Here is a 25,986-nt window from a genome sequence, read left to right as displayed (position 1 = left end):
TCATGAAAAGCTTTGGTTTCTCAGTAAATTGTTGTCAACATTGTTTTCAGTTGAACTATGCAAAACATCACATCACTAGACAGGGCTAAAGGAAAACAATTAGATACATACCCATGAACACACCAATAAAGGGTCATCTGCATATCTGCTCTTCTGAAACACATGAAAAATGGTCACAAGAGGAATTCTCTTGACTGAAAATAACAACAGTTACTTTATACTCAGTGCCATGCATGATCAACAAGAACTGCAAAGTTCATTCAGGATGGAAAGTTTTCCTCATTGGGACAAAAAGGATCATGCAAAAGGTAGACAGTAAGTCTCTCACCTCCATTCAACAAAGTAGGGAGTTACAACACTGCAGTCATTCCTGTAAGAAACATGAAACACTTGATCACTGAAAGTATGATACAATGAAAATTTTCATAGTTAATCAGGTTCAGAAGCTTCCTTGTCCTCAAAAACACTAGGTCGGGGAAAGAAGATAAACTCATCATGTTATGAGCACATCTATGGATGAAAATGACGGCACAAGACATGTGATTGTGGTACGTGCATAATAGGGAAAGGAATGGATATGGAGTGGTTGAGGTTGAATGGGTGAATCATGGTGAGTATTCTTGCATGGCTTGGACAAGTGATGAGGATGAAGACTATGAAATGTAATTAGATAATATTATTGACTAACATGAATATAAAGCTAAAAAACTAATCAATACAGAAATCTTCTTGAATGTTACTTGCAGCATTCAAACATGATAAACCAATATAAGCTGTTTGTTCTGAAGATAAAAAGAAACTATCACCTTTACATGACCAGTGACAAATACAATTAATATATTTTCAGTATACATATGTCAACACTACTTTCAGTTGAACTACGCAAGATATCATATCACAAGATAGAGCAATGTGAAAACATTTGTGAAATACTTACACAAAAAAAACACCAAAGAAAGACACAGCAGTAGATCTCCACTCCTGAAACACACGAGAAATAGTTAAGAGTAATCCCTTCAGACCAACAATAACAACAGTTACTTTATAAACTCAGTGCCATGCATGATCAGCAAGAACTGCAAAGTTCATTCATGATAGTAAATTTTCCTCATTAGGGTAAAGACACCTATATATTACTTATGCAAAAGGTATTGGGCAGGATTCTCACCTTCATGGTAGTGGCAGTGAAGCAACACACTTGTCATTCCTGCAAGAAACATGAAATACTTGATCATTGACTGTATGAAACAACAAAAAAACATTGATTGTGTATTATGTTCAGAAGCTTCCTGGTCCTCAAAACACTAGGTCGGGGAAAGAAGATAAACTCATCACCTTACAATCACATTATTGTGAATGAAATAATTACATATAATTTAGGTTGGGTGTAATGGTTGGGGAAATGGATGTCAAGTGGTTGAATGGGTGAGGAGATTTGGACATATGACAAGAATAAAGACTATGTAAAACCCTAATGGGCAGGTGACAGGTTTTTACGGTCTGCCATTTTCTATATTAATTTTGAAGTTTACGTGGGGATTTATGGGTCTGCGTGACTCTTAGGGTGCCAGACATCTCCTCTGTGCCATCCCCAGCGTTTCTGTGACTGTAACAATGGCAGGAAGAGTTGCATCTATCTTGTCTGATTGTGCACCTGAGTGTCCACAGCCAGTGATCTCAACTCTTCATAAGCCTCCTTTTGCTCCTAAAAGAGCTCACAATGTGAGCACAATTGGGAGAGGGCAGAGTGTCTTTTTCAAGCCTCGAAAGTGGTATTAGTGGTAAGACAGTGATGGCAGAAGCGTTGAACTTTAGCACCTTGTTTTATCAGGAAGGCCGAGCCCTGTTATTCTGCAACCACGCTTTTTTGGCCACCCTGGTAGATCAATTTCATTATGGTGATGGTGGAAGAGACATTGAAAAACCTAAAGTTGCCTCTCACTACCCTTCAGGGTTATTAAATTCAGAATATGAGGGTAATGAAGGGGCTTTGCAGCAGGTTCAAGTGCAGGGAGTGGGAGAGGTGATTGCAAGGCAATACCACCCACAACCTACACAGCATTCTGAACAGAGGTCTGCTGCGAGCTAAAAGATATTGAATTTCATCACGTCACTATGGAAATACCACATGACAGAGATTTCAGGTTTGTGGCAGACTGAAGAAGGATGGATAAAGGAAATGGAAAGTGTGCAATTTTGGGGAAAATGTCAGAACATCCCCACCCTTTATGGGTTAAGAAATTAATTAATACTTAAAAAAAAAAAATAAATAAATAAATAAATAAATAAATAAAAAAATAATAAATACCTCAAACAAATATCCTCTTCAGAGCTGTTTTTCTCCAACCACGACACACCAGTACCAGCTGTTCAACAGGAAAGAATATGAAAATAGGCACCATAATATGACGTACATCATGAAAAGCTTTGGTTTCTCAGTAAATTGTTGTCAACATTGTTTTCAGTTGAACTATGCAAAACATCACATCACTAGACAGGGCAAAAGGAAAACAATTAGATACATACCCATGAACACACCAATAAAGGGTCATCTGCATATCTGCTCTTCTGAAACACATGAAAAATGGTCACAAGAGGAATTCTCTTGACTGAAAATAACAACAGTTACTTTATACTCAGTGCCATGCATGATCAACAAGAACTGCAAAGTTCATTCAGGATGTAAAGTTTTCCTCATTGGGACAAAAAGGATCATGCAAAAGGTAGACAGTAAGTCTCTCACCTCCATTCAACAACGTAGTGAGTTGCAACACTGCAGTCATTCCTGTAAGAAACATGAAACACTTGATCACTGAAAGTATGATACAATGAAAATTTTCATAGTTAATCAGGTTCAGAAGCTTCCTTGTCCTCAAAAACACTAGGTCGGGGAAAGAAGATAAACTCATCATGTTACGAGCACATCTATGGATGAAAATGACGGCACAAGACATGTGATTGTGGTATGTGCATAATAGGGAAAGGAATGGATATGGAGTGGTTGAGGTTGAATGGGTGAATCATGGTGAGTATTCTTGCATGGCTTGGACAAGTGATGAGGATGAAGACTATGAAATGTAATTAGATAATATTATTGACTAACATGAATATAAAGCTAAAAAACTAATCAATACAGAAATCTTCTTGAATGTTACTTGCAGCATTCAAACATGATAAACCAATATAAGCTGTTTGTTCTGAAGATAAAAAGAAACTATCACCTTTACATGACCAGTGACAAATACAATTAATATATTTTCAGTACACATATGTCAACACTACTTTCAGTTGAACTACGCAAGATATCATATCACAAGATAGAGCAATATGAAAACATTTGTGAAATACTTACACAAAAAAAACACCAAAGACAGACACAGCAGTAGATCTCCACTCCTGAAACACACGAGAAATAGTTAAGAGTAATCCCTTCAGACCAACAATAACAACAGTTACTTTATAAACTCAGTGCCATGCATGATCAGCAAGAACTGCAAAGTTCATTCATGATAGTAAATTTTCCTCATTAGGGTAAAGACACCTATATATTACTTATGCAAAAGGTATTGGGCAGGATTCTCACCTTCATGGTAGTGGCAGTGAAGCAACACACTTGTCATTCCTGCAAGAAACATGAAATACTTGATCATTGACCGTATGAAACAACAAAAACATTGATTGTATATTATGTTCAGAAGCTTCCTTGTCCTCAAAACACTAGGTCGGGGAAAGAAGATAAACTCATCACCTTACAATCACATTGTTGTGAATGAAATAATTACATATAATTTAGGTTGGGTGTAATAGGAGGGGGAATGGATGTCAAGTGGTTGAATGGGTGAGGAGATTTGGACATATGACAAGAATAAAGGCTATGTAAATCCCTAATGGGCAGGTGACAGGTTTTTACGGTCTGCCATTTTCTATATTAATTTTGAAGTTTGCGTGGGGACTTATGGGTCTGCGTGACTCTTAGGGTGCCAGACATCTCCTCTGTGCCATCCCCAGTGTTTCTGTGACTGTAACAATGGCAGGAAGAGTTGCATCTTTCTTGTCTGATTGTGCACCTGAGTGTCCACAGCCAGTGATCTCAACTCTTCATAAGCCTCCTTTTGCTCCTAAAAAACTCGCTATGTGAGCACAATTGGGAGAGAGCCGAGTGTCTTTTTCATGCCTCGAAAGTGGTATTAGTGGTAAGACAGTGATGGCAGAAGCGTTGAACTTTAGCACCTTGTTTTATCAGGAAGGCCGAGCCCTGTTATCGTGCAACCACACTTTTTTGGCCACCCTGGTAGATCAATTTCATTATGGTGATGGTGGAAAAGATATTGAAAAACCTAAAGTTGCATCTCACTAACCTTCAGGGTTATTAAATTCAGAATATGAGGGTAATGAAGGGGCTTTGCAGCAGGTTCAAGTGCAGGGAGTGGGAGAGGTGATTGCAATGCAGCAACACCCACAACCTACACAGCATTCTGAACACAGGTCTGCTGCGAGCTAAAAGATATTGAATTTCATCAAGTCACTATGGAAATACCACTTGACAGAGACTTCAGGTTTGTGGCACACTGAAGAGGAAGGATGGATAAAGGAAATGGAAAGTGTGCAATTTTTGGGAAAATGTCAGAACATCCCCACCCTTTATGGGTTAAGAAATTAATTAATACTTAAATAAAAAAATAAAAAATAAATAATAATAATAATAAAAAAATAAAAAATAGTAATAATAAATACCTCAAACAAATATCCTCTTCAGAGCTGTTTTTCTCCAACCACGACACACCAATACCAGCTGTTCAACAGAAAAGAATATCAAAATAGGCACCATAATATGACCTACATAATGAAAAGCTTAGGTTGCTCAGTAAATTGTTGTCAACATTGCTTTCAGTTGAACTATGCAAAACATCACATCACTAGACAGGGCAAAAGGAAAACAATTAGATACATACCCATGAACACACCAATAAAGGGTCATCTGCATATCTGCTCTTCTGAAACACATGAAAAATGGTCACAAGAGGAATTCTCTTGACTGAAAATAACAAGTTACTTTATACTCAGTGCCATGCATGATCAACAAGAACTGCAAAGTTCATTCAGGATGGAAAGTTTTCCTCATTGGGACAAAAGGTAGACGGTAAGTCTCTCACCTCCATAGTTGAAACACTGCAGTCATTCCTGTAAGAAACATGAAACACTTGATCACTGAAAGTATGATACAATGAAAATTTTCATAGTTAATCAGGTTCAGAAGCTTCCTTGTCCTCAAAAACACTAGGTCGGGGAAAGAAGATAAACTCATCATGTTATGAGCACATCTATGAATGAAAATGACGGCACAAGACATGTGATTGTGGTACGTGCATAATAGGGAAAGGAATGGATATGGAGTGGTTGAGGTTGAATGGGTGAATCATGGTGAGTATTCTTGCATGGCTTGGACAAGTGATGAGGATGAAGACTGAAATGTAATTAGATAATATTATTGACTAACATGAATATAAAGCTAAAAAACTAATCAATACAGAAATCTTCTTGAATGTTACTTGCAGCATTCAAACATGATAAACCAATATAAGCTGTTTGTTCTGAAGATAAAAAGAAACTATCACCTTTACATGACTAGTGACAAATACAATTAATATATTTTCAGTATACATATGTCAACACTACTTTCAGTTGAACTAAGCAAGATATCATATAACAAGATAGATCAATATGAAAACATTTGTGAAATACTTACACAAAAAACACCAAAGAAAGACACAGCAGTAGATCTCCACCCTGAAACACCGAGAAATAGTTAAGAGTAATCCTTCAGACCAACAATAACAACAGTTACTTTATAAACTCAGTGCCATGCATGATCAGCAAGAACTGCAAAGTTCATTCATGATAGTAAATTTTCCTCATTAGGGTAAGGACACCTATATATTACTTATGCAAAAGGTATTGGGCAGGATTCTCACCTTCATGGTAGTGGCAGTGAAGCAACACACTTGTCATTTCTGCAAGAAACATGAAATACTTGATCATTGACTGTATGAAACACCAAAAACATTGATTGTGTATTATGTTCAGAAGCTTCCTTGTCCTCAAAACACTAGGTCGGGGAAAGAAGATAAACTCATCACCTTACAATCACATTGTTGTGAATGAAATAATTACATACTGTATAATTTAGGTTGGGTGTAATAGGAGGGGAAGTGGATGTCAAGTAGTTGAATGGGTGAGATTTGGACATATGACAAGAATAAAGACTTTGTAAACCCCTAATGGGCAGGTGACAGGTTTTTACGGTCTGCCATTTTCTACATTAATTTAGAAGTTTGCGTCCACAGCCAGTGATCTCAACTCTTCATAAGCCTCCTTTTGCTCCTGAAAGAGCTCGCAATGTGAGCACAATTGGGAGAGAACTAAGTGTCTTTTTCAAGCCTCGAAAGTGGTATTAGTGGTAAGACAGTGATGGCAGAAGCGTTGAACTTAAGCCCCTCATTTTATCAGGAAGGCCGAGCCCTGTTATTGTGGAACCACGCTTTGATGGCCATCCAGGTAGATCAATTTCATTATGGTGATGGTGGAAATGATATTGAAAAACCTAAAGTTGCATCTCACTACCCTTCAGGGTTATTAAATTCAGAATATGAGGGTAATGAAGGGGCTTTGCAGCAGGGTCAAGTGGAGGGAGTGGGAGAGGTGATTGCAATGCAGCACCACCCACAACCTACACAGCATTCTGAACACAGGTCTGCTGCGAGCTAAAAGATATTGAATTTCATCACGTCACTATGGAAATACCACATGACAGAGACTTCAGGTTTGTGGCACACTGAAGAGGAAGGATGGATAAAGGAAATGGAAAGTGTGCAATTTTTGGGAAAATGTCAGAACATCCCAACCCTTTATGGGTTAAGAAATTAATTAATACTTAAAAAAAATAAATAAATAAATAAATAAATAAATACCTCAAACAAATATCCTCTTCAGAGCTGTTTTTCTCCAACCACGACACACCAATACCAGCTGTTCAACAGGAAAGAATATGAAAATAGGCACCATAATATGACCTACATCATGAAAAGCTTTGGTTTCTCAGTAAATTGTTGTCAACATTGTTTTCAGTTGAACTATGCAAAACATCATATCACTAGACAGGGCAAAATGAAAACAATTAGATACATACCCATGAACACACCAATAAAGGGTCATCTGCATATCTGCTCTCCTGAAACACATGAAAAATGGTCACAAGAGTCTCTTGACTGAAAATAACAACAGTTACTTTATACTCAGTGCCATGCATGATCAACAAGAACTGCAAAGTTCATTCAGGATGGAAAGTTTTCCTCATTGGGACAAAAAGGATCATGCAAAAGTTAGACGGTAAGTCTCTCACCTCCATTCAACAAAGTAGGGAGTTACAACACTGCAGTCATTCCTGTAAGAAACATGAAACACTTGATCACTGAAAGTATGATACAATGAAAATTTTCATAGTTAATCAGGTTCAGAAGCTTCCTTGTCCTCAAAAACACTAGGTCGGGGAAAGAAGATAAACTCATCATGTTATGAGCACATCTATGGATGAAAATGACGGCACAAGACATGTGATTGTGGTACGTGCACAATAGGGAAAGGAATGGATATGGAGTGGTTGAGGTTGAATGGGTGAATCATGGTGAGTATTCTTGCATGGCTTGGACAAGTGATGAGGATGAAGACTGAAATGTAATTAGATAATATTATTGACTAACATGAATATAAAGCTAAAAAACTAATCAATACAGAAATCTTCTTGAATGTTACTTGCAGCATTCAAACATGATAAACCAATATAAGCTGTTTGTTCTGAAGATAAAAAGAAACTATCACCTTTACATGACTAGTGACAAATACAATTAATATATTTTCAGTATACATATGTCAACACTACTTTCAGTTGAACTACGCAAGATATCATATCACAAGATAGAGCAATATGAAAACATTTGTGAAATACTTACACAAAAAAAACACCAAAGAAAGACACAGCAGTAGATCTCCACTCCTGAAACACACGAGAAATAGTTAAGAGTAATCCCTTCAGACCAACAATAACAACAGTTACTTTATAAACTCAGTGCCATGCATGATCAGCAAGAACTGCAAAGTTCATTCATGATAGTAAATTTTCCTCATTAGGGTAAGGACACCTATATATTACTTATGCAAAAGGTATTGGGCAGGATTCTCACCTTCATGGTAGTGGCAGTGAAGCAACACACTTGTCATTTCTGCAAGAAACATGAAATACTTGATCATTGACTGTATGAAACAACAAAAACATTGATTGTGTATTATGTTCAGAAGCTTCCTTGTCCTCAAAACACTAGGTCGGGGAAAGAAGATAAACTCATCACCTTACAATCACATTGTTGTGAATGAAATAATTACATACTGTATAATTTAGGTTGGGTGTAATAGGAGGGGAAGTGGATGTCAAGTAGTTGAATGGGTGAGATTTGGACATATGACAAGAATAAAGACTTTGTAAACCCCTAATGGGCAGGTGACAGGTTTTTACGGTCTGCCATTTTCTACATTAATTTAGAAGTTTGCGTCCACAGCCAGTGATCTCAACTCTTCATAAGCCTCCTTTTGCTCCTGAAAGAGCTCGCAATGTGAGCACAATTGGGAGAGAACTAAGTGTCTTTTTCAAGCCTCGAAAGTGGTATTAGTGGTAAGACAGTGATGGCAGAAGCGTTGAACTTAAGCCCCTCATTTTATCAGGAAGGCCGAGCCCTGTTATTGTGGAACCACGCTTTGATGGCCATCCAGGTAGATCAATTTCATTATGGTGATGGTGGAAATGATATTGAAAAACCTAAAGTTGCATCTCACTACCCTTCAGGGTTATTAAATTCAGAATATGAGGGTAATGAAGGGGCTTTGCAGCAGGGTCAAGTGGAGGGAGTGGGAGAGGTGATTGCAATGCAGCACCACCCACAACCTACACAGCATTCTGAACACAGGTCTGCTGCGAGCTAAAAGATATTGAATTTCATCACGTCACTATGGAAATACCACATGACAGAGACTTCAGGTTTGTGGCACACTGAAGAGGAAGGATGGATAAAGGAAATGGAAAGTGTGCAATTTTTGGGAAAATGTCAGAACATCCCAACCCTTTATGGGTTAAGAAATTAATTAATACTTAAAAAAAATAAATAAATAAATAAATAAATAAATACCTCAAACAAATATCCTCTTCAGAGCTGTTTTTCTCCAACCACGACACACCAATACCAGCTGTTCAACAGGAAAGAATATGAAAATAGGCACCATAATATGACCTACATCATGAAAAGCTTTGGTTTCTCAGTAAATTGTTGTCAACATTGTTTTCAGTTGAACTATGCAAAACATCATATCACTAGACAGGGCAAAATGAAAACAATTAGATACATACCCATGAACACACCAATAAAGGGTCATCTGCATATCTGCTCTCCTGAAACACATGAAAAATGGTCACAAGAGGAATTCTCTTGACTGAAAATAACAACAGTTACTTTATACTCAGTGCCATGCATGATCAACAAGAACTGCAAAGTTCATTCAGGATGGAAAGTTTTCCTCATTGGGACAAAAAGGATCATGCAAAAGTTAGACGGTAAGTCTCTCACCTCCATTCAACAAAGTAGGGAGTTACAACACTGCAGTCATTCCTGTAAGAAACATGAAACACTTGATCACTGAAAGTATGATACAATGAAAATTTTCATAGTTAATCAGGTTCAGAAGCTTCCTTGTCCTCAAAAACACTAGGTCGGGGAAAGAAGATAAACTCATCACGTTACGAGCACATCTATGGATGAAAATGACGGCATAAGACATGTAATTGTGGTATGTGCATAATAGGGAAAGGAATGGATATGGAGTGGTTGAGGTTGAATGGGTGAATCATGGTGAGTATTCTTGCATGGTTTGGACAAGTGATGAGGATGAAGACTGAAATGTAATTAGATAATATTATTGTCTAACATGAACATAAAGCTAAAAAACTAATAATACAGAAATCTTCTTGAATGTTACTTGCAGCATTCAAACATGATAAGCCAATATAAGCTGTTTGTTCAGAAGATAAAAAAGAAACTATCACCTTTACATAGTGACATATACAATTAATATATTTTCAGAACAAATTTGTCAACACTACTTTCAGTTGAGCTACGCAAGACATCATATCACGACAGAGCAATACAAAAACATTTATGAAATACTTACACACACAAAAAACACCAAAGAAAGACACAGCAGTAGATCTCCACTCCTGAAACACACAAGAAATGGTTAAGAGTAATCCCTTCAGACCAAAAATAACAACAGTTACTTTATAAACTCAGTGCCATGCATGATCAGCAAGAACTGCAAAGTTCATTCATGATAGTAAATTTTCCTCATTAGGGTAAAGACACCTATATATTACTTATGCAAAAGGTATTGGGCAGGATTCTCACCTTCATGGTAGTGGCAGTGAAGCAACACACTAGTCATTCCTGCAAGAAACATGAAATACTTGATCATTGACTGTATGAAACAACAAAAAAACATTGATTGTGTATTATGTTCAGAAGCTTCCTTGTCCTCAAAACACTAGGTCGGGGAAAGAAGATAAACTCATCACCTTACAATCACATTATTGTGAATGAAATAATTACATATAATTTAGGTTGGGTGTAATGGTTGGGGAAATGGATGTCAAGTGGTTGAATGGGTGAGGAGATTTGGACATATGACAAGAATAAAGACTATGTAAAACCCTAATGGGCAGGTGACAGGTTTTTACGGTCTGCCATTTTCTACATTAATTTAGAAGTTTGCGTGGGGACTTATGGGTCTGCGTGACTCTTAGGGTGCCAGACATCTCCTCTGTGCCATCCCCAGCGTTTCTGTGACTGTAACAATGGCAGGAAGAGTTGCATCTTTCTTGTCTGATTGTGCACCTGAGTGTCCACAGCCAGTGACTCCAACTCCTCATAAGCCTCCTTTTGCTCCTAAAAGAGCTCGCAATGTGAGCACAATTGGGAGAGCTGAAAGTGTCTTTTTCAAGCCTCAAACGTGGTATTAGTGGTAAGGCAGTGACGGCAGAAGCGTTGAACTTTAGCCCTGTTATTGTGCAACCTCGCTTTGGTGGCCATCCTGGTAGATCAATTTCATTATGGTGATGGTGGAAGTGATACTGAAGAACCTAAGGATGCATCCCACTACACTTCAGGGTTATCAAATTCAGAATATGAGGGTAATGAAGGGGCTATACAGCGGGGTCAAGTGTAGGGAGTGGGAGAGGTGATTAGCAATGCAGCACCACTCACAACCTACACAGCATTCTGAACATAGGTCTGCTGAGAGCTAAAAGATAGTGCACTTCATTACATCACTACGGAAACACCACACAACAGAGACTTCGGGTTTGCGGCAGACTGAAGAGGAAGGATAGATAAAGAAAATGGAAAGTGTGCAATTTTTGGGAAAATGTCAGAACATCCCCACCCTTTATGGGTTAAGAAATTAATTAATATTTTTTTCTCAAAAAACATAAAAAAAATAAATAAATAAATAAATAAATAAATAAAAAAATAAATAAATAAATAACAATAATAATACCTCAAACAAATATCCTCTTCATAGCTGTTTTTCTCCAACCATGACACACCAATACCAGCTGTTCAACAGGAAAGAATATGAAAATAGGCACCATAATATGATCTACATCATGAAAAACTGATTTCTCAGTAAATCAGTCAACATTGTTTTCAGTTGAACTATGCAAAACATCATATCACTAGACAGGGCAAAAGGAAAACAATTAGATACATACCCATGAACACTCCACCAAAGGGTCATCTGCAGATCTCTTCTTCTGAAACACATGAAAAATGGTCACAAGTGGAATTCTTTTGACTGAAAATAACAACAGTTACTTAATACTCAGTGCCATGCATGATCAACAAGAACTGCAAAGTTCATTCAGGATGGAAAGTTTTCCTCATTGGGACAAAAGGGATCATGCAAAAGGTAGACGGTAAGTCTCTCACCTCCATTCAACAAAGTAGTGAGTTGCAACACTGCAGTCATTCCTGTAAGAAACATGAAACACTTGATCACTGAAAGTATGATACAATGAAAATTTTCATAGTTAATCAGGTTCAGAAGCTTCCTTGTCCTCAAAAACACTAGGTCGGGGAAAGAAGATAAACTCATCACATTACAAGCACATATATGGATGAAAATGACGGCATAAGACATGTAATTTTGGTATGTGCAAAATAGGAAAAGGAATGGATGTGCAGTGGTTGAGGTTGAATAGATGAATCATGGTGAGTACTCTTGCATGGTTTGGACAAGTGATGAGGATGAAGACTATGAAATATAATTAGTTTATATTATTGACTAACATGAAAGTTAAGCTAAAAAATTATCAGTACAGAATCTTCTTGAATGCTGCTTGCATTCAAACATCATAAACCAATATAAGCTGTTTGTTCAGAAGATAAAAAGAAACTATCACCTTTACATGACCAATGACATGCACAACCAATATTTCAGTACAAATTTGTCAACATTACTTTCAGTTGAACTACGCAAGACATCATATCACAAGATGGAGCAATACGAAAACATTTGTGAAATACTTACACAAAAAAAACACCAAAGAAAGACACAGCAGTAGATCTCCACTCCTGAAACACACGAGAAATAGTTAAGAGTAATCCCTTCAGACCAACAATAACAACAGTTACTTTATAACTCAGTGCCATGCATGATCAGCAAGAACTGCAAAGTTCATTCATGATAGTAAATTTTCCTCATTAGGGTAAGGACACATTACTTATGGAAAAGTATTGGGCAGGATTCTCACCTTCATGGTAGTGGCAGTGAAGCAACACACTTGTCATTCCTGCAAGAAACATGAAATACTTGATCATCGACTGTATGAAACAATGAAAACATTGATTGTGTATTATGTTCAGAAGCTTCCTTGTCCTCAAAACACTAGGTCGGGGAAAGAAGATAAACTCATCATCTTATAAGCAGTGTTATGAAAGAAATAGAAAATTTCATAAAACAATAATTATTATAATATGGGTGTAATAGAAAAGGCAGTAAATATTAAGTTGATGGGTAAAATGTGGTACTCTTCATACATGTGACATGAATTAGGACTACGCTAAGAAATTAATAAATTTTTGTTTTTAAATAACATGAAAACTTGAGGGTAAAAAAAATAATTAAATAATAATTACCTTCAACAATTATCTCCTTCACAGCTGTTTGTCTCCAACCCGGACACACCAACATCAATTGTCCAACAGAAAAGAGAAGAATATAAACATAACCACCATAACACTGACCTACGTCATAAAAAGTTTTGATCTCTCAGTAAATTATTGTCAACATTGTTTTCAGTTGAACTATGCAAAACATCATATCACTAGACAGGGCAAAAGGAAAACATTTAGATACATACCCATGAACACACCACCAAACGACCATCGGCAGATCTGCTCTTCTGAAACACATGAAAAATGGTCACAAGAGGAATTCTTTTGAATTAAAATAACAACAGTTACTTTATACTCAGTGCCATGCATGATCAACAAGAACTGCAAAGTTCATTCAGAATAGAAAATTTTCCTCATTAGGGCAAGGACACCTATATATTATGCAAAAGGTATTGGGTAGGATTCTCACCTTCGTGGTAGTGGCAGTGTCATGATTTCATTATTCAGGGAGTGGCCCGTGGAAAAATACCACGGAAGTGACCGCCATTTTGATTGAGAGAGCGGGAACTCAGTCCCTCACCAAGGCGGGAAACAGGACCTTTTTCAAATCATTTCGTTATTACTGCCAAAGCTGAGCTATGTGTGCTATGCATGACCCACTATGACCAAGTGCATGTGTTAGCTTATTAATAAATAATAAATCCATAGCAGTTAGGGCGTTTTAGCGTAAGTGTTGCACAGAAAACGAGATGTCAGTATGGCGAGAGCTGGCATCTTGACCGCGGCTGGGGAGCGGAGCATTGTGGGTCCCGCCACCATCTTCCGGCATTTTCCTCCGAGACTCCACCGCGAGCAGACGTCCCTCACATCCTCCCGTGCCACGTTGCTCATCGTGGTGGTCTTTCCAGCCTTGTAGTATCCAAGTCCAGAGTGACTGTGTACTCAGGTGAGGGTAGACGTGGGAGGTAAGGAGGGCACGGCGTGTTGCAGAGAGGATTGAAGAAGGGCTCCAGGGTTCCAAGACCACGAGGAAGACAAGGTGTGGCTTGGCTTTCTCACACCTACAGCTAAGTAATCTATTTGCTAGGATGTTTTAAGATAGATAGCTAGGTTGCTGTGTGCCTGGGATTAATTAATTATTCTTAATTTCCAGCAAGTTTCTTTGTTGCTTAAATAAACTTAAGAGCTGGTTCATCTGCCTTTGTTTGTCCTATGGGTGTGTGACTGGTCAGATATTTAAATAATTAAAAGACACGAAGGGGCTGCGAGTCCGAGAACTCAAATTTTCAGATACTTTATTTTATATTTTTTATTGCTGCGAATTTATGGGATTTTCGGAAGTCCAGACCTTTCAAGAACCACCAGCCGCGGTCAAGATGCCAGCTCTCGCCATACTGACATCTCGTTTTCTGTGCAACACTTATGCTGAAACGCCCTAACGGCTATGGATTTATTATTTATTAATAACCTAACACATGCACTTGGTCATAGTGGGTCATGCATCACACGCATAGCTCAGCTTTGGCAGTAATAACGAAATGATTTGAAAAAGGTCCCGTTTCCCGCCTTGGTGAGGTGAGTTCCCGCTCTCTCAATCAAAATGGCGGTCACTTCCGCGGTATTTTTCCACAGGCCACTCCTGAATAATGAAATCATGACAGGAAGTGAGGCACAACATTTGTCATTCCGACAAGAAACATGAAATACCTAATCATTGACTGTATGAAACAACAAACACATTGATTGTGTATTATGTTCAGAAGCTTCCTTGTCCTCAAAACACTAGGTCGGGGAAAGAAGATAAACTCATCCTATAAGCACAATGTTATGAAAGAAATAGAAAATTGCATAAAACAATTATAATATGGGTGTAATAGGAAAGGCAGTAGATATTAAGCTGAATGGGTAAAATGTGGTACTTTGAAGTTTTTAAAACACGTGACGAGAAAGGAAACTTTGATGGTACAATTTTTTTCTTCAAGAATATGAAAAGGAAGATAAAAAAATACTGACATCTTCACTGCATAGGACAGAATGTAATAATTATTCAGACAAATTAGGCATAGAAACCAATTTCACTATGGTGTTTAGGAGAAAACCTAGGCTGAGAATATGTAAACCCATTGCTGCAACCTATCAGAAACAAGAAATAATATCAGGAAATCTATTAGTCATTATAATTGATTGATTGATTTGGGATTTTGGAAAGCAAATTAGTAAAATAATCTTAGTTTAGAAAAATCTATCCATGGACCAAAGTATGTTGAGGGGTATTAAAAGTGTTCTAAAATGGTCCATTAGAATAACTTCAGCGTTTAAAAGACTACAGGAGATGGAGGTGAGCACCTTTTCCCCAGCATTAGGGAGAGGACCAGCAAGTGCCGGACAGTCATGGGGACCAACATGAGGAAGCCTTTGCAGCAGCAGGGACAGGGGCCACCATTCTAAAATCGATAAAATAAGGTCGCTATAAACAGTAAAGGAGTTCTGGGGAGACTAAACATAATTTAAGCCTGCTCCAGTGTCCGACTTAGACCCATCAGTGCTCTAAAATAAGGACTGACAAACAGTGAATGGAGGAACTGCCCAGGCTGCCATAAGTGACTGCACCCTATATCCAAAAGGCACAGAATCTGGAAGGTGGTGAGTCCGATACCAGCATCTCAGCATTAAAGACCTAGGTCCAAGGAATGCATGCCATCCACTAACATACTAGTAATCGGACATGACCTAAAGGCTCCTGTTGCAAGACGGACCCCAGCATGATGCACAGAGTCCAACATAGATGAATATATCAACATGAGGAGGGTCTGAAGGAGGTTAATTGCCTTCAAACAAGTTGCCTTGATATACCGGAGGTGAGGAATATCAGCCCAAGAAATCGGGTCTCCTCCACATGAGATTCGAAGTATAGGTCTGGGTCCACAGTCTTAGTTTGGGAGAACCGAAAACCTTGAGTTTCATCCCACGTGGATATCCTGTTAAGTGCCAGCTGTATATCAGTGACATCCTGGATCCAGAGACTGAGATGGACAGGTCATCGACATACAAACTCCTCGGACTCCTTCTGGTAGTACACTAATAACGCTGTTGATGGCCAAGAGAGTAACACTGAGAATACTCACACCATCTTCTAAAAGAAGAGCATCAGAGTGCATGTCTCCAACCTCACCCTCAAGAAACGATTCGATAAAAACTGTTTGATAAAAAGACCAAACTCATGGAGGCCAAATCAAAGAACACTGTAACTTGGTGTTGGTGATGACTCCAAAGATAGAAGGGATAAAATATTCATTCACCATCTTCTCCATAACCTTGCAAAGGCGTTGCCTGCCGGTGGTCCTTTCCAGGCCGGATAATCACGTATACCAAATTCTATTAAAAGAGACAATAAAAGCACTGGTTTAGAGCTGAACGGAGTTCAAGACGATACATTTGTAAAATGTTGGGACAGGACAGGAGGAGAGATTTTCCTCAATGTCTCCTTGTTTAGGAACTTAGCTGTTTGAAGAGTTGCGAACACAAAGACAACCATGGTCTCCTGAATGCAATCAAATCAGATCATTAACAGATCACAGAGGTGGAATTAGTCATTATAAAAAATTGCACTTTTTAAGTGTTATGAGAAATCTCAATCACGACTAACTCTGTAGTGAATGAATGCGATATTTTTTAAAGCAAAACATTATAGCTGTCATAATATAAGAGTTGGGTGTGGTACTGAAAAATCAGAAGTGCAGTACTTCTTCCGGAGTAGTGTGGTCCCATTTTTTTCTTTCCCAGTGCGGTACTGCGGCAGCGGTAGTCAAAATAAAAAATACTTCAGTGCCTATCCTGGCTATCCAAACAAAGGAGACATGCTTAAAATAGTACAATTGCCTCAATGTACAATAGATTTTCCCAAAATAAAAGCAATAATAAATCAAACTGCTACAAATGCACTCTTGGAATCAATTTATTTAATATCTATCATATTTTATATACTGCAACTTTCCGAGGGAGGAGGGAGGGGACAGGGAAGGGGGAAGAGGAGAGAGGAGGAAGTGGGAAGGAAGGAAGGAAGGGTGGTGGGACCTTGAATAACAGCTGTAGTAGACAGGAAGGAAAGGTAGGGAGGATATGGGGGAGTGAAGGGGAAGAGGAGGAATTCTCCGGCGTTTGAGAGAAAATGAAAGATTACTAATATAGGAAAGTCATGACGGGAACAGTGTGAAACATTATTCAAACTGTCAAACATATTAAGACAAAACACATAACTGGTAATAGCGAGACATCGACCGTGGGAAAGCTCTAAGCACTGGCATCTCAGGCCTCAGCAAACCATCCACGTGGAAATTTGAATTGAGATAATAATAATAATTATTATTATTACTATTATAAAAAAATATTGATCTTGGCTACATTGAAGAGACAGACAGACAGAGAGAGAGAGAATGATAAAATAGAGAAGTTACAACGAAGTTAAAAAACAGATATAGGATGTTATGCATCAAATAAAACTTTGTACGGGACATGAGCGGCAATCATGTTAGTGCTTGAACAGTCATCATCAGAGGCAGTCATGGCGCGCCACCTTGGGTTGAGTAACGAACAGATTTACTAAGTTATTCGTGTTTGGTATTGAGGATATGTTATCAGCTTATCAGACATGTCTGATGATGATTCAGTAATTAATAAAACTATGTAAAACCAAGTGAGAGTACCGTCATTTAATAAGCACCAATGAGAGGCAACACTAACAGGTGGGTTTAAATTTTTTTTCACTTTTGCATGTTTTTCCGTTATTTTACAATTGCTTACTGTTTTTTAAGCTCATAAAAAAATGAAAAATTGGCCAGCACAACAGACGAGTCCGGGGTTGAAATGGCTGGCACCGCACGGGTTAAAAAAGACTCGCAGTGTAGTAGTTTAGTCTGTCTATTTAGTATTTAATTTTGAACAATAACTGAGAAGTCAGAATGAGTGAATCACTGATTCTGATGACTGATACCGATTGACTGACTGAGTCTGATTAACTGGGGGGAAAAATAAAAAAACAGCAAGCATGGTATTTTCAGAAATTTTGCAGTAGTGTGGTACTTTTTTTGTGATGCGGTACTACTGCTCAAAGTACTGCACTTGCCCACCTCTGCATAATATGAGGCAGACATTAATAAAAACAGCACCCTACTACATATTGAATAGTATTGCTCAGTTTTGTTAGAATTATACAACAAATATAACACTGTACTCACTTGAAATCCCAAGGTGGTCAACATCCTGGTGGTAAGGGTAGCTTCCATCTTCATCTGAAATTCACTAGATTCAAGTGCATTACTAAATAACAAATATAGATATTCTGGAACAATTGTTGTGGCTTGAACCTCCATGCAAACTATTTTCTTTGCAACATATTGACAGCCTAAATATATCCCACATGAAACTTGATGAAAGGGACTCCAAATAGCTCAAAAAGAGGAGGGAAATTAACACACTGAATATACAGACTTATATTGAAGATATGTCCAGCTAGAACATGTTAGCTTACTAAGATAATAAATGAAGGCTTCTGGTTTTAGTTTTCATGCTTGAATATAACTATGCATCCACAGGTGTAAACATAAAACAATATTATTATCACTTAATAGTCAACTTGCAATAGAAACAATAATCATTCGGTTAATGAAACTTCCCTTCTTTGATTTTTTTTTTTTATTGCAATGAACAAATTATTCCCTGGCAGCCATAAGCTTTTGACGAGCAAGTTTCTTCTTAGAGACTTTCTTCTTCACTGGTTCATCCTGTGCCTTGGCAACAACCTGTTCCTTTTCAGACAGAATCACCTCAATGTGGCACGGTGAGGACATGAAGGGGTTGATGCGGCCGTGAGCCCTGTAGGTGCGACGGCGCATCTGACGGGCGCGCTGGACCATGATGTGCTCAATCACCAGGTGGTCGACCTCAAGACCCTGTGGGCAACAACACTCAGTTAATGCTAAACAGGGAGGTAATAACTCACCTAGCCGATGAGACCAGCCTTAACCCCATTCAACCGCAAAAGTTTTTCTCGGGAGATCTCCCCAGAACGCAAAATTCAGCGGAAAATACACTTAGAAACTAAGAAAAAGTCATAAAAGTTTTATAGAAAATTTTCTGGCACACCCAGTTGTGAAATCCATTTCTTTCTAGGTTGTTGCATTTGGCTGGAATTCCATGATTCCCCCAAAATTCCAACTTTTTACTGGTGCGACGAACATAAAAATTTATTGAAGTTGCTCATTTTATCACAATGGAGTCTGAAAATTATAGCTTATAATCTTTGACCCAGAAATTTACTGCCTACAGAGAGCCAAAGTTGTGGTGAATCTTGAAAAATAATTTTGGTAAGTTTTTGTATTTTTTTCATTCTGGAATGAATCTCATTGAATAAAAGTTGTAGAAAATCATTCGTATAACTTAACTATGAAATCAGATTATTATTTGGACAGACCATTTGGCTGGAATTTCATAATTCACCCCCAAAATCAAACTTCCCCCTCCCACTCCTCTGAACACTCCTGTGAACAAGATACTGGTTCATCTAGCGCACACAACGAGCAGAAACTAAAGGAAGACCGCTGAAACAGATTGGCTGAGGAAACATAATCGCTCTGCAAACACCATGATGTGTAGGCAGGAACAGAAGGCTATTTTCAGCACGGAGTGGTGGTAAGGGACAAAAAAGGTGCCAGTTAGTCACTTAGCATTGACAGAAACCTAGTTACATGCAGCCTTCAAATTTCAGATAGCTTCTTGCTCTCCGGCACTGGCGTCATGCTCATTGCCCACGTCTGAAAGAACTATATGATGCCAGCAGCATCAACGTCATTAAGGGGTTAAGGCTCCCTTCCCATCCCAAGTAACTCATGGCAGGATCCATTAACCTGCTCAAGCTATGAGCTATCTGGGCTATGTTGGGGAGGAAGTGGCTGAGTGGTTAGCGTGCGGGCCCCGCATTCACCACGGTCTGGACGACGTGGGTTTGAATCCGCCGCTACCACCCAAGACTTTTCAGTCACCACCAAGTGGCCTAAGACTACCCACATGCTGTCCTGAAGACCACCTATCGACCTGGACTCTAGAGGAAACGTCCAAGTGAATCAAAAATGAACTCCGGGGGGCAGCATGAGCCAAAAAAAGATGGCGTTACAACGGGCTGGGGCCGACCACTAGGCCCATCAAGAAAGCCTACCGGCGTTATAGCCTATAGCACCTAAATAAATAAATAATAATAAAAAATAAATAATATTGGTGTGTATATATATATATATATATATATATATATATATATATATATATATATATATATATATATATATATATATATATATATATATATATATATATATATATATATATATATATATATATATATATATGTATATATTAGTTTGCCCACAGCTTACCTTGTACTGAGCATTGCTCTCAGCATTCTTCAGCAGGTCAAGAAGGAAACGGGCACTCTTCTTCGGCCACCTGCCCTGGGTGATCCCCCATGCCTTAGCCTGAAACAGTAAAATGTTGTCAAATTTCATAAGCTAGGAATTTCCATGTCCCTAGTATGCAAGGTTAAGGCTGAACCTGGATGAATGGATACACAGAAACATGACTGCTCTGAGAACTAGACCACAGCAAATGTATATGCTACCTTTTGCCTACACACTAGCACTGCCACAAATATAACATTTTCCTCTTGTTCATTCCTCTCCAACTATGCTATGACTGATATCAAAATTCTCAATACTGATGTTTTCAATACCCTTTCTGGCCTAAATCCTCAAGACCTTATGGACCTGAAGGAGTTCCTTCTATTGTCCTTAAAAATGGTGTTTCTGTGCTGACACCCTGCCTGGTCCAACATTTTTATTTTTGTCTCTACCTTTCAAGATGTATCTTTGCTTCCTGCTGGAAGTACACTTATATACCCATGCCTAAGAAGGGTGACCACACTAAATAATTTGCTACAGCTTTATTTTCTTGACTTTTAAAGCCTGTCAAACAATCCTTAATTGTAAAATTTTAAGGATATATAAACTTCCAACTTTCTTTCTGATAAGCAAAGTGGATTCCACAAGGAGTGTTCAATCAACATCTTTTAACAAAGGACCCTCCCCCCAACAAAAAAGAGGATAGTTTAGAGTAAAATGGTACATCCTTTGATTTCTAACACATTTCAAAACATGGTTTGGCCACATGGAGCGAATGGAGGAGAGTAAGATGATCAGAAGGGTGCATGTGAGTGAGATAGAGGGAAGGAATCCTAGAGGATGACCTCCAGTGAAATAGAGGGATAGGGTGCTTGAGTATGTTAGGGAGAGGGGGGAAAGATCTTTGAGGAACTTTGAGCAGGCAAGGAGGGAGTGTCTGGATAGAGAAAGCTGGAAACTCTTCTGCCGTGGCCATCCCCTGGTGGGAGCTCCTAGGAGCAGGCGTCGATGATATGATGATGATGATAATGATTCAAAACATGTTTCACTCACCTGTGCACACCTGCCCACACCTCCATTGTACACACGGAAGGGGACACACTCCTTTTTTGCAATGACATTTTTCAAGTAGCGAACAGATCTTGCCAAGGTCATCTTTTTGATGGCATTGGCAGTCTCACAAGTATTCTGGAAATAAGGGTTTGTCATTGAACACTTATATAAATAAGAACTGTATATAATATATAAAATCACCAATTATTTTCATTTAGCTAACAATTTGATAACTAAATATTCATTAAATCCAAATCAGGTGACTGAGCTGCTTACTAAGCCAGTGTACATGTGGACTTGATACAGGACAGGTGTTAACTGGCCTGACAGACCCAGAGGCAATGAGTGACAAATTGCCAACACTAAAGAATTAACAATGCCTATAGACCCAAACTAGCCTGACCCATAGTATGGTAGTTTTGAGATCTACCACTCAGAAAACTTTGTGGACCCAGTGAACAGTGAGATTGACACACGAAACATGGAATGGCTGTGGCGGGAAAGGAGTGGGTGAAGCAGCCAGGTATAAGTAATTTCTTGTACCAGTACCTAGCCAGATACCTGTTCATTCAGAGCCACACTGACAAATACAGCCTGCTCCACAAATTCTTCACCCACACAGCAGTCCCATATCCACCACAGGGTGGTCAGCATTGGCTGCCCCCTCCTATCCCTGCCACTGATGACAAACATAAGTCTGGAATATTACCATGACTCATGTCACTTTACACAGTGGCGAGTGATGGCATTGACTTATGTCTCGTCTCAGAGGTGAATGTGCACCATGGCTGGGGCTCCAGCTGCCACGGGTAGTGAGGAAGGTAAAGTTGCCAACAACGGCGAGATCAGTCATCTCATGAAAATTAATGGGTAATCAATCAATCAATCAATGGGGGCATATGCCGGGGGGCGCATCGCCTCGCCCACCCTACAACGCCAAGCCCGGGGGTCCCTCTGGGCGAGTCTCCATTCAGGCCCCCTTCCCAACCCGAGTACCTCCCGGCAGGATCTATTAACTTGCTCAAGCCACGAACACCGTGGGCATCCCCTTGGCCTCCTCTACTCAGGATTGTCTCTTACAGAGACAACCTGATGATCAGGATCAGCTTCCGGAAAACGTGCCACGTGCCCGTATAGCCGGAGTTGGCGTTGACCGAATATGCAGGTAACATATGTCGAATCAGTCTCACAGAGTAGTCGGCAGTTTGGCACAAGTCATTCCAGTGATATCCCATGATTCTGCGTAGACACTTATTACCAAAGGCATCAATCCGCCTCTCCAAGTCCCCATTTAGCGTTCATGTCTCACAACCATAAAGTAAGACAAGGAGCACAAGGGACTTGAAGATCCGGATCTTTGTCCTTCTGCACAGGTATCGACAGCGCCATATACTCGTGTTGAGCGAGTCCATTACACCGTGGGCCAGACCCATCCACCGTAAGACTTCCTGGCCAGACTCACCGTCGCGTTGTTATGAATGCTACCAAGATACGTGAAACTCTGAGATCTCAATGTCCTTGCCACACGCATGAACAGACTGTACTGTTGTACAGTCCATCATATCCATTATAATAGGGTTTTGTAAGGCTACATAATGAGCGTTTGAATGTAAAACAATTTGATGAGGCACGCTGGCTGTCTGGCAACACCCGGCAATGTTTACATTTGAAGGTCGATGTCTCAGACGAAGACCCAGGATTTATGCCTGCCCCGGACCAACTTTAACTACTCGCGCCGCGTCTCAGATTAACACCCAGAATATAGGGCTCCACAGGGCCGGTTTGGGCTCTTAAGACGAGTCTGAGACAAAGTGTTAGCTTTAAAAGTATGGGCCCTGGTGAGCTGTAGATTTTGGCTGATGCAGGACACTATGGGCTACTATGATGCATGCAGCCACACAGGTTCCCATAGACTGCATGGCTATTTTTACATTTGCTTTGATCTATTGTTTGGGTTGATTGGAGGGACGTACACCAAATCTTTACCAAAAACTATGGTATATTATTCTATAGTCACCACTTTCACCCCCACGAACGCCTTGGTGCTATATGAAGGGTTCAGTGTCCATACAACACACTGCCGTATTGCTTTGCCGCCGGAAATCACTCGTTCTTGTGATATAAATAAAGGCATTGGGAGGTGAGCAGTGTTGCCAACGATCCAACGCTTGGTTGGCGATTAGCCCACGCTTGTGAGACCAGGTCCACCACGCGTGGTTATTATTATTTTAGAACACGCACCTTTACTCAAAGGGTTTTGTGAAGGTTTGGGCCGGGAATAGTATTAGGTAAAGGTGCGTGTTCTATAAAAAAAAACACGCATGGTGGACCTGGTCTCACATGCCTGGGCTAATCGCTAACTAAGCGTACCATCGCTAACCAGATCATTGGCAACATTGCTCAACTATCAATGGCTGCCGCCGCCACCAAAACAAATGTATGTATAAGCCTTTTCACTACCATTACCACTTTTTCTTTACTTTAAAGTTTATCCGCCTTCATATTATGTTTAAGGGACATGTATTTCGTCCCTTAAATATAATAGGGAGGTGTAATATCGTATTTTGGAGGCACGTAGTGATTCTCAATAATTACCCTTATAGTAAGGAGACAGGGTACTGGAGCGTACACCCGTACCGAAGGTAAACGAGGATCAAGCCTCTACCTGTAATCCCTGAAACTACACCTCACCCATCATGAGTAGTGGGGGGGATTCTGAAGCTGCCCTGTGTAGGCCACTCGGCCTCTTGCAGTTTCCCAGAGTTCTTATGTTCTTATCACAAGAACGAGTGATTCCCGACGGCAAAGCAACACGGCAATGTGTTGTATGGACACTGAACCCTTCAGAGAGCACCAAAGCGTTCGTGGGTGTGAAAGTGGTGACAATATAGAATAATACAAAAACTACCTCGTAGTGAAAACTAATGAGGGAACTTAACTTTACTGTCAACCACGGGAAGGGGCTGGGTGAAATCTTGACAATTACCAAAATCTTACCCTACTAGAATGTTGACGTGCTGACTTACCTTGAAGCTGCATCGCAGGTTTGACCCCTTGGCCTTGCATGACTTGGTGGTGTTCTCCGGCTGGGCGCTGTACCGCACCATCTTGATTCTGAGGAGACATAAAGGATATGAGGCCAGGGATGGGAGGAAACCCTTACACTATCGCTATCAAAGCAAAAGCCTGTGCTGGCCGAGGAGGAAGATCAGGGTAATGAAGGCCGAGACAAGTCATGAGTGAATGGAACTGAATGGCAAAGTGTGTAAAATAAGTTGTTCAATCTATCAGTGTTATGGGTGTCCCCTAAACCCTCAGGCCGGGAGGTGCAGGGCAGGGACACGAGCCCCACCTGGCAGGTCACGCCGCCACACTGTAAACACTGCCCTCAACACCGCCACCACCGGCCACTGCTTCCTCTGTGCTCCTAGCTATGCCGCAGCCTGGATGTGCGGGGCCGGCAGCACCTCCATGCAACACTCTGAGGGCGCGGGGACGTACGGGTCACCAGATGGTCGGGGATAAAAGAATGGTCCGCACCACCTACCAGCTGAGGCCGCGGCCGGGAAGAGAAGGAAGGCAGCGCAACCCTGGCGGCGGAATCTCCAACCACCCGCGGCCCGCCACCTTTGAAGATTGATTGATACCACACCTACCATTGTATCTTTTTAGTTTCCTGGTGCTACTTACACTATCCTTAGTTGTATAATCACACTCTGTACTGCCTGGGGGTTGGGATGGCATGCTTCTCCCTTCTCCTTTGTTGTTTACTTGCAACAATAAACCATCAATCAGTCAATCAATCAGCCTCATATATCATTCCATTGCAGGCCTTATATATCATTCCACTGCACGCCACTGCCACTGTCTTATATATCATTCCAAGCCAGTTCTTTATTTATCATTCCACTACAAGCCTGATATATAATTCCACTGCGAGATAAACTTTTCCCAAGCGTTTCTATTGATTTATGATTGATGCCACACTCTTAAATATCATTCCTTTGCAAGATTAACCTTTCCCAAGCATTTCTATTGATTTTCTTTATTGATGCCACATCTTTATATATCATTCCACTGCAAGATGAACCTTTCCCAAGTGTTGCTATTCATTTCTGTGCCTCTAGATTCCAGTTTTGAAGTCAATGTTCCGGAAATCTTATGCACCGTATACTAAGTGGCTTTCATATGATTAGGATCTTTTTACATCTATCATTTCC

General features: G+C 39.7%; 1 protein-coding gene across 50 annotated transcripts in view; it reads right to left on the bottom strand.

Moving 5' to 3' along the window:
• Positions 1-25,390, bottom strand: part of LOC126999958 (60S ribosomal protein L17-like) — a 30,536-nt gene extending 5,146 nt beyond the window's left edge. For 4 of the 50 annotated variants that reach the window (XM_050863205.1, XM_050863201.1, XM_050863209.1 and 1 more), the window contains exons 1-28: positions 24,793-24,880; positions 21,767-21,901; positions 20,693-20,791; positions 18,503-19,216; positions 13,290-13,555; positions 12,905-12,943; positions 12,682-12,725; positions 12,081-12,122; positions 11,864-11,905; positions 10,503-10,541; positions 10,270-10,315; positions 9,669-9,710; positions 9,452-9,493; positions 9,234-9,291; positions 8,238-8,276; positions 8,007-8,050; positions 7,400-7,441; positions 7,187-7,228; positions 4,735-4,792; positions 3,584-3,622; positions 3,353-3,396; positions 2,744-2,785; positions 2,527-2,568; positions 2,309-2,366; positions 1,169-1,207; positions 938-981; positions 329-370; positions 112-153 (exon numbers count right to left, since the gene is read on the bottom strand). In XM_050863205.1, coding sequence (XP_050719162.1) covers positions 18,977-19,216; positions 20,693-20,791; positions 21,767-21,901; positions 24,793-24,873 — 555 coding nt within the window. In that variant the 5' untranslated portion in view covers positions 24,874-24,880 and the 3' untranslated portion in view covers positions 112-153; positions 329-370; positions 938-981; ... (20 more) ...; positions 13,290-13,555; positions 18,503-18,976. Of the gene's footprint in view, positions 1-111; positions 154-328; positions 371-937; positions 982-1,168; positions 1,208-2,308; positions 2,367-2,526; positions 2,569-2,743; positions 2,786-3,352; positions 3,397-3,583; positions 3,623-4,734; positions 4,793-4,952; positions 4,995-5,153; positions 5,182-6,968; positions 7,027-7,186; positions 7,229-7,399; positions 7,442-8,006; positions 8,051-8,237; positions 8,277-9,233; positions 9,292-9,451; positions 9,494-9,668; positions 9,711-10,269; positions 10,316-10,502; positions 10,542-11,649; positions 11,708-11,863; positions 11,906-12,080; positions 12,123-12,681; positions 12,726-12,904; positions 12,944-13,289; positions 13,556-18,502; positions 19,217-20,692; positions 20,792-21,766; positions 21,902-24,792; positions 24,881-25,118; positions 25,269-25,313 lie in introns of those variants that run through there. The other 46 variants (XM_050863167.1, XM_050863208.1, XM_050863162.1 and 43 more) reach the window with 42 other exon arrangements.
• Between the last annotated feature and the right edge of the window lie 596 nt (positions 25,391-25,986).

Source organism: Eriocheir sinensis, chromosome 17 (genome assembly GCF_024679095.1).
Source record: "Eriocheir sinensis breed Jianghai 21 chromosome 17, ASM2467909v1, whole genome shotgun sequence".
Lineage (NCBI taxonomy): Eukaryota > Metazoa > Arthropoda > Malacostraca > Decapoda > Varunidae > Eriocheir > Eriocheir sinensis.
Note: the sequence above shows the minus strand (reverse complement) of the source record. Positions and strands in the feature narration are given on the sequence as shown.